This window comes from Crocodylus siamensis, chromosome 1, assembly GCF_052110815.1.
Source record: "Crocodylus siamensis isolate JL-2025a chromosome 1, ASM5211081v1, whole genome shotgun sequence".
In the NCBI taxonomy this organism is placed as follows: domain Eukaryota; kingdom Metazoa; phylum Chordata; order Crocodylia; family Crocodylidae; genus Crocodylus; species Crocodylus siamensis.
In genome coordinates, this window is record NC_143395.1 from 187,098,054 (window position 1) to 187,114,196 (window position 16,143).

Consider the following 16,143-nt stretch of genomic DNA (forward strand, 5'->3'; position numbering starts at 1 on the left):
TTCTTACATTGCTAGTTGGCTAATGATTCTGTAGTTATCTTTTTAATTTTAATGCAGACAGTATTTGGCGTTCAGGTGCTGTAAACAATATAATGAATATATTTTTGTTTGTCTTTAGATAAGGAATATTGACAGATTCCTTAGCTGCAAAGCATAAACTTTCAGAGCAGATTCTTTCTTGCTCTTGTTCTCTCTCTCTATCCTTTTTCTTTTTTCTTTTCAAAGTATCCTTTTTTGTATAGTGCTGCATCATGGATTTGATAACACCCTGCTCCCCCACCTTGACTGCTGGGCAAATTATTACTTTTGAAAGCTCCATAATATGGGCTGATATATTAGGGTGATGGATCCAAAGCACTGCCTGCTGGCTTTTTTCCTCTGTCTCTCAACCCTGTCTGCCTATTACAGGGGAGTGGAGTAGTTATCAGTGGGTGCATCTACATGTGCAATTAATGCGATACAATAAAATCCTGAGCATTTTTTTTTGCTGGGTGCACACTGTGCACCCAGGACAGCAACAATTTGAGCCATATGGTGGCCAACTTGACTACTATAATTGACTCAGGAAGACTGTGTGTGGCACACAGAACATTGGGCAGCCTGTTTTACTGCGCATTAAGCGTCATGTCAGAAATCATGCCAATATGCAAATGAGCAGTAAAAACAGGCTACTGTGCATTAAACGTCATTTAAAAAGCATGTGTCTTCACTACTGTGCATTAGAGCAGCCTAATGTGCCTTATTCAGTACCTCACATTACAGGGCTTTTATTACACATTCTCCAGGGGGGAAAGTAGTTGAGAATGATGACGCTTTAATTGGAACAACTCCGAGAGCTGCTCTAATTAAAGCACTGCAGCGTCTTATGTATTGGCATCCCTGCACTTCAAAATGGTAGGAGGGGCACTTAAAGTTCATCAAACGAGCTTTACTTAAAGTACCCCGGTCCCATTTTGAAGTGCAGGGAGGCTGATGCACAAGATGCGGAGGCTGGCTGGACCATGCTAATTAGCACGCTCCAGCAGGTTTGATTAATTGAGTCTGCTCCAACAAGCTATAATTACAGCACATCAAAGCAGCCTCCCGGCCTGTCTGCAGGCACCCACAGGTACTAAATTTAATGCTCAGTAGCAAAAGTACAGTAATGAACAAGTAAATGCACCCACTGACTGAGGTTCTTCTTGTAGTTCTTCCGTTATAGGGTTTGCTTATGAAGGGGTACTGGCGGTTTCCCATGAGGATTTTTTTTGCATACTTTACCTCTATGTATTCAAGGAAGCACTGCATAGTAAGTTGGTGGATTTCTTTTTCCTAAAAATGGACTTTCTGAAAAATTTCAAGGGAAAAACATGCAGAGTCCACTCATGGGAAGTGAAAATATATATTTGGATTTACGTATTCACAATAAAAGATAAGGATACCAGATGTACAGATAGGAACACTACTGCATTTTAGCCAATTTTAGCTTTGTGGCTACAGGATTTTTTTTTTAAATAAGGTTAGCAGAAATCAATTTTACCTTTATATGATTCCCAAGTCTCTGAATCTTCTGGGAATGTCATGTTTTCTAAAATATTTTTGTAGTTTTGTCTTTGAATGTATAAGCAGCACTTCGTGCAGCAAGTGACCAAACTTCCTGTCTCATTAAAAAAAAAAATTAAAAACTTCCAAGCTGCCCTTTATATGCTTATACAATTGTTTAGGTATGTAGTGTCCAAGGGCTGAAACAGTGGGGTGTCAGAGTGTAAACTTCTGTCTGAAGGAGAGGCCTGACTAGCGTGTGGCCCCTTAATCCATCCTGGCGAGTGAATTGGGAGGGATTTACTGCATAGATATAGTATATTCCATTAATCTGTCTACTGAACCTTAGTTAATTGGAATTGGGCACCATTGTTGTAGAGATAATCTTTGGATACTATGCATTTTCAACATGCATTATGTTTCAAACCATAGCCTCTAGGAAAATGCATTTACAATATCAGTATTGCCAATTTATTTTTTAATCTAGCCTATTAGAGGAAAAGCTCTTACCAGAAGTGTGAATAATAGTCATGTTCCTGGGATGCCACAACCTTAATGCTGAAGTCAGTAACCTCTGCTTATCAGAAACATCTTTGAATGCCATATTATCATGTTTTTTGACTGAAGCTAATGTCATTGCTTATTTTGGTTGTTAATAGGCATATTTACTTGTTGTGTATAAGAAGTATTTCTTCCCTAACATCAGAAAATACTTCTGAAATAGTTCAGAGGTACCATGTCATAGTTTGCAGAGATGTAATTTTTTTCTGATTTTTTTTTTTTTTTTTTTTTTTTTAAATTTCCAAATAACTTTATTCACATTAAATTAAGGCTCTGCAGGCTATGGAATTATTATGCCATATGTGTATCCTTAAAGCATCTTATGCACAAATAAACCACCACCATTTTTTAATGCATGTCCACCTAGTTTTATGTATTTAAAACCTTGATATGAAAAGCTGAAGGCAGTAGCTTATGAGGCATTTTGCTGTAGGTTTTAGGGTCTTCTTGGAGCCTACTTCTTACAAAGGTAATTTTTGTGTAACACTAAAATATAATAATGACTGCAGATATAGGAACTAGTTGAATTGCCGTATAACCCTACTGCCTTGATGTTAATTCTGTTAACCCTTCCCTATGCGCCCTCTCCCTTTATTTGTGCTTTAACTTCTGTTTTTTAAACAGGGCAGAGGTTCTCTTTGTTTCTGTGAAGTAAAATATATACTTAGGGTACTAGGCAAGCAATATGGGGAATAAAACTCTGTCTCCAAAGTACTCTGCCACAGTTTTGGTTAGTAGTAGTGTTTGAGGGAACAGTCCTTCAGTGTAAGAGCGGAAGCATATGGCAAGATTTCTAGTTAGACCCTTCGGATATGTACAAACATTACATTTCAATTGACCTCAGCAGGCTTAGGTCCGTCTACATGCCCAGGCATTCAGGAGGTTCATTTTGGCCAAAAATGACATACCCTATCCAAGTAAGTGGACCTCTGGAGGTGCCTTAACTGAGGTCGAGAGCTGATTAACCTGATCTAGGAAAGAATTAACCCAATCTCCCAAATGCTGGGAAAGCGCAACCACTCACCCCAAACCCAGGGCTGAGCTAATCCCAAACCCCTGACCTGGCAACACTCACCCTCCACCCACCCACGTGCATCCACCAACCCCTACCACAGGTATCACTCCCCACCCCCGTGAACTCATCAACCAGAGACATGGGTTTTCTGGGAAATCTTCCGGAAAATTTTCCAATGTCCTAAATAGAGCATGATCTGACTTAGCACGTTTATTTGACTTGCATTTAGTAAACAAAACTAAAAAAAGTATCCCCACGTTAATTTTATGTCCCAATAGCCATAAGTATTTGGACTGAAACATTTGATTAGGAAGAAAATTTAATACAGCACACTTAATATGGTTTAAATGTTATAGTCAAACAAATTCAAAGCTTTATATGTAAAGAAATTATTTTTATTGTAAAAATGTAAAGACAATACACAATACTTCCCTTACATTGTTTGTTTAAATTTTAAGAAGAAAGCAAGGGCACTGAAAACTGTTGACACACTAATTTTAGCACACCCAAAGAACTGTGCAAATCTGCTATTTCACTTGAGCTACCAAGTTCCTGCAACAAAAGGGGGAAAAGCTTTTTTTTTTTTTTTTTTTTTTTACCCTATTCTAGTCTGGCATCATCCATCAGAAGAAGGAGAAGCATCAGGGAGCTTGCTTCCCACCTCCCTGCCACAAAGACCACTCTGCTGCTCAACTTGCTGCTCAGTTGCCCTGGGACTGCAGAGCCAAATGGAAGTATAGTCTGGCCTCTGCCATTGGCCAGAGGACTAAGCTCACTCTGCTGGGTTGAAGTAGTTAATTATTTATCTATTATGTAATTTTTAAAAATATACTGTTAAGCCTAAGCCAGTTTGGGTGCTGAGTGCAAACAGGAAAGCAGGGTACAAATATTTTAAATAAATAATAAGTCCACAGTTCCATTAACAGCTTTTAAAATTATAATGTTTTAAAACAATATAGATGCTAGTCTGTGTGTTGTTTAACATATTAATTTACTTACATAAGATTCCTGAAGTAGGCTTTTCTCAGATGACAGTGTTCCACCATTTGATTATATTAGCTTTCTGTATATGGCTTGTACTCTTTCAGGACAGTTTCTACATGTTATTAAAAGTTTCTTCATTCTTGTTGCATTGTTAGCATACTCTTGCCCGCAATATTTACATCTACCTACTTTCTTCCTTCCTTCAGTGGCTTGAACTTCAGTATCATGATGCCCCACACTATTTTTTTTCTGATTAGCCATTATTTGACTACTTCAAAGCACTAAAAAAATAACAGAGCTTATGTAAACACTCAGCTTCAGGAAAGCTGACTTTGACAAGCTCAGGAGGCTCGTTGTTGAGGCCCTAAGGTACCATGACTTGACAGGAAGAGGAGTCCAAAAGGAGTGGTTGCTCCTCAAGGGAGTGATCCTGACACCACAAGGGATGGCCATCCCATCTCAGAGGAAGGGTAGCAAAAGGGCACAGCACCCCCCTTGGCTCAGCAGAGAACTTCAGGACCTCCTGCACCTCAAAAGAGAGACTTATAAAGGCCGGAAGGCTGGAATTACCACCAAGGAGGAGTACTCAGCACTGGTCTGTACCTGCATGGAGCAGATCAGGAAAGCCAAGGCCACAACTGAGCTCCATCTGGCTTCACATATCAAGGATAAAAAGTCCTTTTTCAGATATGTAGGGAGTCAGAAAAAAAACCAAGGGTAACATTGGACCCCTGCTGAACCAAACAGGACAGCTGATAACTGACGCCCAGGAAAAGGCCAGTCTGCTTAATGGGTACTTCATGTCGGTCTTTCATCAGCCCAAAGGGACCGCCCTGCCTATATCATGCTGCGGGATGGCCAGGGTGAGGGCGTATTTATACCCAGCATCAGTGTAGACCTTGTAAAGGAACTCCTTGAGAGGCTGGACACCTTCCACTCAGCTGGTCCTGACAGATTACACCCTAGAGTACTCAAGGAGTTGGCAGGTGTCATAGCCTAACCATTGGCAAAAATATTCAAAAACTTGTAACGCTCATGTGAAGTACCTGAAGACTGGAAGAAGGCTATTGTGGTAGCCATCTTCAAGAAAGGGCAGAAAATAGATCCCAGAAATTACAGGCCAATCAGCTTGACCTGGTTAGATTCTGAAGAAAATGATCAAGGAAACCCTTCTGGATAAGCTGGCTGAGGGCAACATACTGAGGGATAGCCAGCATGGGTTTTGTCATGGGTAGGTCTTGCCTGACCAATCTCATCTTCTTCTATGACGGGGTGACATATCACCTGGACAAGGGAGAAGAGGTTGATGTTATATATCTGGACTTTAAAAAGGCCTTTGATCTGGTGTCCCATGAACTCCTCATGCAAAAATTGGCCAACTGTGGCCTCAGCTACACCACAGCCTGTTGGCTGGGAATTGGCTCTGAGGTCGGACCCAGAGAGTAGTGGTCGATGGTAGCGAATCATCATGGCACTCCATGACCGGTGGCATCTCCCACGGCTCTGTCCTGGGTCTGGTTCTCTTTAACATCTTTATCAACAATGTGGACATTGGCGTCAGAAGTGCACTGGCTAAGTTCACTGATGACATTAAACTTTGGGGCATAGCATCCACACCTGAGGACAGACTAGTGATCCAGGCTGACTTGGATAAACTTAGTAAGTGGGCAGATACAAACCTGATGACGTTCAATACCGATAAATGTAAGGTACTCCACCTTGGAGGGGAGGGGGGGAAACCTGAGGCATACTTACAGGCTTGGCAGTGCTATGCTTCCTTGCACCACGGCTGAAAGAGACTTGAGGGTCATAACTGACCACAAGATGAACATGAGCCACCAATGCAATGTTGTTGCTGATAAAGCAAAAAATCCTCTGGCTTGCATCCATAGATTCTTCTCAAGTAAATCTCAGGATGTCATCTTCCCACTGTACTCGGCCTTGGTGAGGCTGCAGCTGGAGTACTGCATCCAGTTATGGGCTCCACAATTCAAGAAGGATGTGGAGAAGCTTGAGAGAGTCCAGAGGAGAGCCACACGCATGATCAGAGGGCAAGAGAATAGTCCTTATAAAGAGGCTGAGAGCCATGAGACTCTTCGGCCTGGAAAAGCACAGGCTCGGGGGGCGACCTGGTGGCTGCTTATAAGTACATAAGGGGTGTACATCAGGACCTGGGAGAACATCGAGCACCCCAAGGAGAAACAAGGGCCAGTGGTCATAAACTCCTCCAAGACCATTTTAGGCTGGACATAAGAAACAATTTCTTTACTGTCTGAGCCTCCAAGGCCTACAATAGACTCCCTCCAGAAGTGGTGCAGGCACCTACTCTGGACTCATTCAAGAAATGCCTGAATGCTTATCTTGCTGGGATCCTTTGATCTTAGCTGACTTCCTGGCCCTGGGGCAGCGGGGCTGGACTTGATGATCTTTGAGGTCCCTTCTAGCCCTAACGTCTATGAAATCTATGAAACTTCCCCAATTCAAGAAAAGAAATAAGACACTGCTCTTTGTGTTTGCTGAAAAGAAAGTGAAACAAAAATTAATCACAGTTTTAGTTTGGGTTTTGCTTTCACTTGCAGCCTGAGATGAAATAAGAATTTTAGCTTTGGTTTTGATTTGACCAGCACAGCCAATTAGGTGAATTCATAACTTGATTTGTTTTGTTTGGATTGTTATGTGAGTGTATTTACCGTCCTGTTTACAAATCAGTAAAACATATATGTACTCTCTCACACACTTCCTAGGGATAATCACCTGAAAAACCTTAATTACAACTTTGAAATTGCCACGCTTGCCTAATATTGTATTGGTATCCATTCATTGTTACTAATGAATTTTTGAAACAATGCAGTTTTAGAAATGGAAAATTTCCCATGGAAAAATAAAGCACTGAAGATTTTCTGCCCCACATCTCTGCCATCAACCCCCATCACATACCCGATTCTGCCTGGCCCTCCCCCCACTCCAAATGTCTTACATCAGGCTCCCCACCTGGGAGCCACAGTGACCATGTATGCTGATTCCAGCACCAGTGAACTGCTGCACAAACCACTCCAGTTTAGGTCTAGGTGACTTAGAATAAGCCATTCTCTCCCAGCGCAAGACCTTAAAATAAGTGGCTTAGACCTTGTGCTGTTCCTAGTAGCCTTACCTCGGGCCCTGGGGTGGGAGCAGGAAAGCTGCAGCCACGGTGCTTCTGCAGCTGGGAGTCTGGCCAACAATCGTAGCATGGCTCTGACCAGCCAGGCTCCAGTCTTGGGCAGCATGCAGTGCCATCACATGTGCCACCCCATTTCATTTCTGTGTGTTTTGGGTTTTTTTGATCCCGGGATCTCCCAGGGTCACAAAACCCTCCATGTCATGAGTGCTGCATGCCCCCAGAGGCTGGGGGGGCACAGCAACCACCTGCAGGTGGTGGCGATGGGTGTCAGGGGCATGGCGGTGGTGAGCGGAGAGTTTCCCACAGGCGGCTACTGCAGTGCTGGCGGTTGGGCGGGGAGGGGTGTGAGTGCCGTCTGCCCTCAGGTGTCACTGGCAGTGTCAGTGGTGTTTTTTCACAGGATGCATTGCCAAGCTTAGGGAGTTCACGTGCACCCCTACACATGGCCAAAGCTCCATGATACAAGGTAGTGCAGGGAACACCTGAATGTGTGGTGTGTGGTGCCTCTGATGGGTCTACGGTTCCACATACCTCATGGCTTTTCTCCTCTGGATGTGGCCTTAGAGTTGTGAAGCTCTTTTTCCTCCTGGTGAACAATACTTGGACTATATTAGCTTTCATAGTATACTTCTTCTGTGCCCACAAGGAGGGTTCGGCATCTGTAGTACTCATGCAGAGTCATGTAGGAAGGGCAATTTTGATTTATTTTGCCAGGGGGTTACTGATTTTGATTTAGGCAACTGACTTCCTTAATATTTTAAAAAAATGTTATAGATGTATAGAGCTGTCTCCTATTGGAGAATATATGAATGTAACAAATAAAACACCATTAGTATCCAGGCCAACATTTCAGATGGAATCTTAACGTTTAACAGTGCAGTTGTAAAGTTCCTTTAATACAGTGTTTTCATGTAATCTGCGTAATTATTGTAAGGGAAAAGGTTGAGGATAGAAATAACCATGAGCTACTTGGCTTGCAAAACTTCTAATCATATTGTCATCCAGCCATTGAGCTTATGGGTCTTATCAATTGTTTTGCAGAAGAATTTGAAGACTCCTTGCTTCACAGCTTTTCACCCTGGAGCTCCATTGGTTTTAGCACTGGACTGTGTAAAATACTGGCACCAGTAAATGCACATTTAACTAACTTAATAGGCATTTTCAGTATGTGCATAATAATGGAAAAGTTTGGAACTGTGAATGTTTTTACTTATTGCCAGATGTTTTTCTCATGATTTTTTAAAAATCTTTGTTGTTTATACTAAGGCCGTAAGCCTTCAATGAACTTATATAAGGAATTGAGCCTTAAAGAATACGTATTGATGCTTATTTTATTTGCACAATTTTTTAAAGAAACCAAAATTTAAAGAAAATCTGTTAAATCAAATTAAATATTAAAGTAGGTGATTGCATTAGTCAGTAAAAGAATACAAAGTAATTAAACGTTATTTAACATCTCTTTACAATCTCTATTTGTTTCAATTATTTTGGGAAGATGATTTCTATAGTTGAATTCTTTGTCCAGATTCTTTTAAGTTCAAACAGCCTCATACCTCTCAGTTGTTAACAATGATTTAACAGATTCAACTACCTAAATATCCCAATCCCCAGGAATGGTTTTGCTAATTTTACCTGTGGCAATTACACGGTAAACTCAAAAGAAAATGTATTGTACAATTACTATAAATTAAGATTCACAACAAGTAAGGTTTCCTGATTGTTAAGTACACTTAGAATTTTTTAAGAATGGAAATATGTAGTTTTACTTCATTTTTGTATAACTAAAAAGGACATAGAAAAAATTGTTCACTTCCCAAAATTAATATTGATATCCTAAAGGCAAAGGCTAAATCTAAAGTATTGTAGTCAACAAGCAAAGGTTACAGAAAAACTTGTGTATGAACTTGAGGATAGAATGAAACTATTTACAAAATGAACTAAGAGCTTGTGACCTGTAGATAGTATAATGCATATAAAGAGTAGGCTGTGTCTTTATTTAAACTACAAAAGAAACAAAATCTATAAAATATGGATCATAAAACAGTGAAATAATATAATTTTTCTTTCCTGCTTAGCACTTAGCCTAAGTAATCCCACTTTCCATAAATATTGAAAATAAAATACAACAGTAATTTTTTAGAATCCATATCTGTCTATAACGGTTACAGTACTCTCATGAAAACATATTATTATAGTTTTCACCTTTGTTCAGTACAAATTACAGTAGTTACAGCATATATAATTTTACATTTATATTCTGATATCCTTCAGGTAGCAACGGAGGAATGCTTTCTGAACACAATTGTATTATTACTTTGTTACACACACTTTTCCAGTCTACCATATGATATTAATACTTCTGGGAATGCTACAGGCAATTTATCCTTGTGTACAAGGCTTCCTCTATATCAAGGATAGCCAGCCTGTGGCCCCACAAGCCTCTATGTGGAGTATGCAGTAGATTGGGGAAAGGACAAGCAGCACACTGGGAGATAGGTTAGGAAGTAAAAACAAAAGCAGCACATTGGTCAGGGGAAGGGGATTAGAGTGGCACTTGGGGAGGATGCAAGGCCAGGGGAGAATCCAAAGCAGTGCAGTGGCATGAATACATTCTCCCTTTTCATTGACTATTTTGCAGGCAAAGCTCCTAGAGACAGGGTATTTTTTTAACCTGAAGCTATTAAGAATTTACCCCCTCACTTCCTCTCCATGCTCAGTGGCACTTTCCCTTCTTTCTCCCCATCTTCCCCCGTGGTATGGTCTGCCCACCCTGATGTGATTGCATCAGGCCACTGGCCATCCCCTTTGAAAACTAACAGTGATCAGGAGATGTGCAGGGTGATTGGAAAAGGGCAAACATAGTTCCCCTTAAGAAAGGGGAAAAAGGACGATCCAGGGAACCAAAGCCCAGTCATCCTCACCTCAGTCCCTGGAAAAATCATGGAGAAGAGTCTCAAGGAATCCATTTCTAAGCGCATGGAGGAGTAAAAGTGATTGGGAACAGTAAGCATGGATTCATCAAGGGCAAGTCATGCCTGACCAGCCTGATTGCCTTCTATGATGAGGTGACTGGCTCTGTGGATGCGGGGAGAACAATGGATGTGGTGTACCTTGATTTTTAGCCAGGCTTTTGGTAGTCTCCCACAACATTCTCACAGGCGAGCTAAGGAAGTAGGAGCTGGATGATTAGACTTTCAGGTAGATCAAAAACTGGGTGGAACATCGGGCTCAAGGAGTAGTAGTCAGTGACTTGATGTCTAGTTGGCAGCTGGTATCAAGTAGAGTGCCCAAGTGGTTGGTCCTGGGGCCAGTTTTCTACAATATCTTCACTAACAACCTGGAAGATGTCATGGAGTGCACCCTAAGCAAGTTTGCAGATGACTCCAAGCTGGGGAGAGTAGTAGATATGCTGGAGGGTAGGGCTAGGATTCAGTGAGACATAGACAAATTGGAGGATTGGTCCAAAAGGAATCTCATGAGGTTCAACAAGTGAAAAGTCCTGCACTTAAGATGGAACAATCCCATGCACTAGTACAGGCCAGGAGATGACTGGCTGGGTAGCAGGTCTGCAGAAAAGGACCGGTGGGCTACAATAGACAATAAGATGAATATGAGCAGGCAGTGTACCCTTGTTGCCAAGAAGGCTAATGGCATACTGGACTGCATTGGTAGGTGTGTTGCCAGTAGGTCAAGGGAAGTGATTCTTCCCACTATTCAGCACTGGTGAGGCCACGTCTGGAGTACTGTGTTCAGTTTTGGGCCCCCCACTACAGAAAAGATGTGGACACACCTGCTAAAAAAGTTAGCCCCCACTGCTGTATGTATTTGAGTATCTTTAATTTTGTTTGCATGATCCTCGTAGAATATCTTTTCATTTGCTATTGATTACTAAAATAATGAGATAAATAGACTGTAAGTGCTCCATCTGACCTTTTTCTGCAGCTTGAGATTTTTTCTCCTACTTATTACTTAAAAGCACATGCTTCAACCAGTTAGTTTAAAAATAAATAAATACTAACAACAGCATTTTTTCTTATAAGCCAGCAGGAAAATCATCAAGTAATCTATTAATTGTTTTGCATTGCTCAACACATGATTTGATAATGGTAAAGTTATCACCAGTATTCATTGAACTCGGACAGTCCAGCTGTAACCAGGAGCAGATGAGACTATAGGAGTAAAAACATAGTTGATCTTAGCACAGTATACAATTGACTAGGAAGAAAACTGGAAAGATGGATTTTACATCTAAGCTCCTGTGCAAGATGTTTACTACGCAAAAGCTGAAACTGAATGAATCCTGGTTTCTGAGGGCCATTCACAGTAGTTGAGAGAGTGCAAATCACCAGTGGGCAAGCAGTTCTGTAGTGGCACTGAGTTATCGGAGTTAACTATTTTTCATAGACTCATAGAAAATGAGGGTTAGAAGGGACCTTGGGAGGTTATCTAGTCCAAGCTCCCTGCTCAAAGCAGGAACGTCCCCAAGTAGATCATTCCAGCCAAGGATTTGTTGAGCTGGGCCTTAAAAACCTCCAAGGATGGAGATTGCACCACCTCTAGGTTTCAGTACTCCAGATGTGACCTCACCAGTGCATAATAAAGCAGAATAATTACTTCCCTCAATCTGCTGGCAACGCTGCTACTAATGCAGTCCAGTATGCTGTTAGCCTTCCTGGCAAGAAGGGCACATAATTGACTCATCCAGCTCATTATTCACTGTAACCTGCAGATCCTTTTCTGCAGACCTGCTGCTTGTAGCAGTGCGTGGGATTGTTCTGTCCTAAGTGCAAGAGTTTGTGCTTGTCCTTGTTGAAACTCATGAGATTTCTTTTGTCCCAATCCTCCAATTTGTCAAGATCACTCTGAATTCTAGCCCTACCCTCCAGCATATCTACTACTCCCCCCATCTTGGTGTCATCTACAAATTTGCTAAGGGTGCACTCTATACCATTTTCCAGGTCATTGATTAAAAATATTGAACAAAACCAGCCCGAGGACCAACCCGTGGGGCACTCCACCTTGATACCAGCTGCCAACTAGCCCTCAAGTCATTGATCAATTCTACCTGTTGAGGCAAATTTTCCAGCCAGTTTTGTGTCCACCTTCCACTACATTCATCTGACTTGCACTTCTGTAGTTTGCTTGCAAGAATGCTGTGGGAGACCATATTAAAAGCCTTGCCAAAGTCAAGGTATATCATGTTTGCTGTTTTCCCTGCATCCACAGAGCCAGTCATCTCATAATAGAAGGCAATAAGGTTGGTCAGGCATGACCTACTTTTGGTGAATCCATGCTGACTGTTCCTGATCACTTTTTTCTCTTCCAAATGCTTAGAAATAGATTCCTTGAGGACCTACTCCTTGATTTTTCTGGGGAGTGGGGTGAGGCTGACCGGTACCCCAGATCCTCCTCCATCCTCCTCCTTCCCTTTTCCAAGCATTCAAGGCCTCCCCAGTCACCACCCATTTTTAAATATAATGGCCAGCAACTCTGCAATCACATCAACCAACTCTCTCAGCATCTTCATAGGCATTGCATGTGGCCCCATGGACTTGTATATGTCCAGCTTTTCTAAATAGTCCCTAACCTGTTCTTTGACCACAGAGGGCTGCTCACTTTCTCCCCTAAATGTGCTGCCCAGTGCCAGAAGTCTGGGAGCTGACCTTTCTTGTGAAGGCCAAGGTAACAAAGGCATTGAGTACATAAGGCTTTTCTTCATTATCTGTGACTAGGTTGCCTTCCCCATTCAGGAAGGGACCCACACTTTCCCAGACCTTCCTCATATTGCTAATATACTTGTAGAAACCTTCTTGTTGCCCTTCACATCCCTTGTGAGCCACGATCCTAATTGCACTTTGACCTTCCTGATTTCATCCCTGCATGCCCAAGCAATATTCCTGTACTCCTCCCTAGGCATCTGTCCAGCTTCCACTTCTTGTAAACATCCTTTTTACGTTTATGCTCACTGAAGGGTACTCTGCTAAGTCAAGCTGGTTGCCTGCCATATTTGCTATTCTTCTTGCACATTGGGGTGATTCATTCCTGTGCCCTCAGTGAGGTTTCTTTAAAGTACAGCCAACTCTCCTGGACACACTTCTCCTTCACATTAGCCTCCGAAGGGATCCTACCCATGAGTGAGTTTTTCTGCTTGTCTGATGTCCAGGGTTCTTGCTCTGCTGCTCTCCTATCTTCCTTTCTTCAGGATCCTGAACTCAATCATCTTGTGGTTGCTACTGCCCAAGATGCCATTCATTTCTGCCTTCCACCAATTCTTCCCTGTTTTGTGAGCAGCTGATCAGGAAAAGCACAGCCCCTAGTTGTCCTCTCCAGCACTTGCACCAGGATATTGCCCCTCACATTGTCCCAAAACCTTCCTGGATTGCCTGTGAGCTGCTGTCTTTCCTTTCCAGAAGATGTCAGGGTGATTGACATGCCTGATGAGAACCAGGACCTGTGATATGGAAATTTCTGCTAGCTGTTGGAAGAAAGCCTCATCTGCTTCATCCTCCTGATTTGGTGGTCTAAAGCAGACACCCACCATAACATCGCCCTTGTTGCTTTCCCCTCTTACCCAAACCCAGGGACTTTTGACAGGCCTGTCTCCAGTTTCATATTGGAGCTCTGAGCAAGAGCAACTCATCTTCCTCTTCTCCCATGCCTGTCCTTCCTGAATAGTTTGTACCCATCCATGACAGCACTCCAGTCCTGCAAGCTATCTCACCAAGTCTCTATTATTCCAATCACACAGTTCTGTGACTAGGTGAGGACTCCCAGTTCTTTCTCTTTGTTTTCCACATTCTGCATTCATGTACAGACACCTGAGGTAACTAGCCCTGTTTTCTCAGTAAGAATGAGGAGGCTTCCTGTGTTGCCCCTTCCTCCTTGTGCTTCCTCCAGGTCTCCTGCTTTCCCACTGACCTCAGGGCTTTGGTCTTCATCCCCTGTAAACCTAGTTTAAAGCCCCCCATCACTGGCTTAGTGAGCCTGTCTGCAAAGTTGCTCTTCTCTCTTCATGAGGTGGATCCCGTCTCTTCCAACAACAGTCCATTTGAATGATTTCTCTATCTACGCTTGCAGCTGTGTGTAGTTGCCTTGGAATGTAATGATTTTCTAATAAAGCTCGTTACTGTCCTAGAGCTGGCAATAATAAAAGTCTAGTTCAAGAGAGCCCAGAAGCCCCTAACCATACTTTCTGACTTTGGGTATTGCATGTTTACAGGTAATCTCTGTTAAATTAAAGAACAGTGGGGGCTGGTTTAATTGCTGATGGCAGAAATCTCATTCCAGTTCTCACTGATAGTGACATGATGATTCTTAAAACCTTGTTCGTTAATTACATCCTGTGCTCTTGTGTTCCATTATAGCATCCACATAGTCTCTCCCAGCAAAAACCACTCTGGTTAATTGATCATTTAACTAATCAACTTAAAAGTATCTTTTCTTCCACTAGTGAATTTCTGTATTATTTTTATCACTAACATTGTTCTAATCTAAACCAAATGGTCTCATTCAATAAACAGTATCTTAGAGGACAAGGTCCTCTTTACTCATATTTCCCTCATTCATTGAAATTTAGCTTCTTGGTACCAACTTCCAAATATCTGTTGATATTGGAGTACCTCAAGCAACAATTTGGTGAGTTGGCTCACATTTTCTGCTTTTTTAGAAAAGGTCAGATAGGAGGCAGTGGGCCAGATTTTTTTTAATTCATTGCCTTCTGTCAGAAAGTGAAAAGTGCCAGCTGTTTTTAAGGACACTGATATCCTGCTCAAGTAATGACTTCTTGTTATTGACAGTCTTTCTAGTTGTCATCCAAAGTCAAATAGTTTTTCTGAATGATTGAGAAAGTTGTTTCAAGGCATCTATGAAAACCTTGAATTTCATTTGCTTCCATCAATAAAACTACAACTCTGGTTTGGAAGAGAAACTATGTTGGTGATATTAGTCAGTGATCTAGTGATGGATTGAGTAGCGTCTCCTTGTCAGTTCTTTTATCAAACTCTGCTTGAATTGAGAGATGTTTACTCTGCAGTTCCTGTAGACATACTCCATTTAGCTTTAAACCAGCTATTAGGTATTGGTAGCAGCAGTGTAGCCATGGTAGTCAGAGCTTAGTGCAGGCTAACTGCTTGACTGTGTGCTTACTAACTCAGATGGATTGTACAGCCTATACAAATTTAGTGGTGAGGTGTTATTGACAATTGGCAAGTATAGATGGGATTTGTGATGCTCCTCTTCTTTTTTGGGGGGCGTTCTTAAATTTGGTTTGGAACAATGACTCTTCTGTCTTCTAGGCACTGTTATGCATGGTACCACATGGTTCCACTCTCTTCAGTGTAGATATGAGACTCTCGGGAGGTCCAGTGAAAAGATGTAAGCTGTAGTGTTGTGAGCCTATTGACATCCTCCAACTCTTTTTTCACTATGCCAGCTATAACTTATGACTCAAGAAATAAATGAAATTGGGACTTGGATAGTTAGTTGGTTGAGCCTCAGTCCAGCAAAAAGAAACAACAGTGGCAACATTGCTGAAGGTAGAAAACAAAGCAAAAAATATCTCCAGCTCTGATCAAGGGTGTGGGTCTGCCTACCTTGTTATATTTTTGGCTTTTTCTAGACACTCGATGCGTGCTTTTGGGCAAGATTTAGAGTTTACTATGATCACCTGTGCCTTTATCATCTTAAGATGAGATAGCTCTATTGTGTTCTGCATGGAAATATTTCCTATAGTTCCCCAGAGGGTGAAGCTAGTATAAAAATGTCTTAACCCTTTATTGAACAGTACTTTATACCAAAGAACACAACGTTTGTTTTCTAAAGCCTGTAGTGTTTTTTCATATACTTCCCTATTGAAGTGAAGGTTTTGGTGTAATGCAGGACTCTCCAGTTTCTAAGCCCCCAG

The 16,143-nt window shown here is 41.8% G+C and overlaps 1 protein-coding gene across 6 annotated transcripts in view; it reads left to right on the forward strand.

Annotated features, from left to right (window-relative positions):
• KIF16B (kinesin family member 16B) overlaps nucleotides 1-16,143 on the forward strand; it is a 261,851-nt gene that overhangs the window by 197,881 nt on the left and 47,827 nt on the right. Inside the window, exon 26 of one of the 6 annotated variants that reach the window (XM_090051138.1) lies at nucleotides 3,707-4,265. The exons of the other annotated variants lie outside the window; for them this stretch is intronic. Within the exon in view, the coding sequence (XP_089907264.1) occupies nucleotides 3,707-3,886 (180 nt within the window). The 3' untranslated portion in view covers nucleotides 3,887-4,265. Of the gene's footprint in view, nucleotides 1-3,706; nucleotides 4,266-16,143 lie in introns of those variants that run through there. 6 annotated transcript variants of the gene reach the window in all.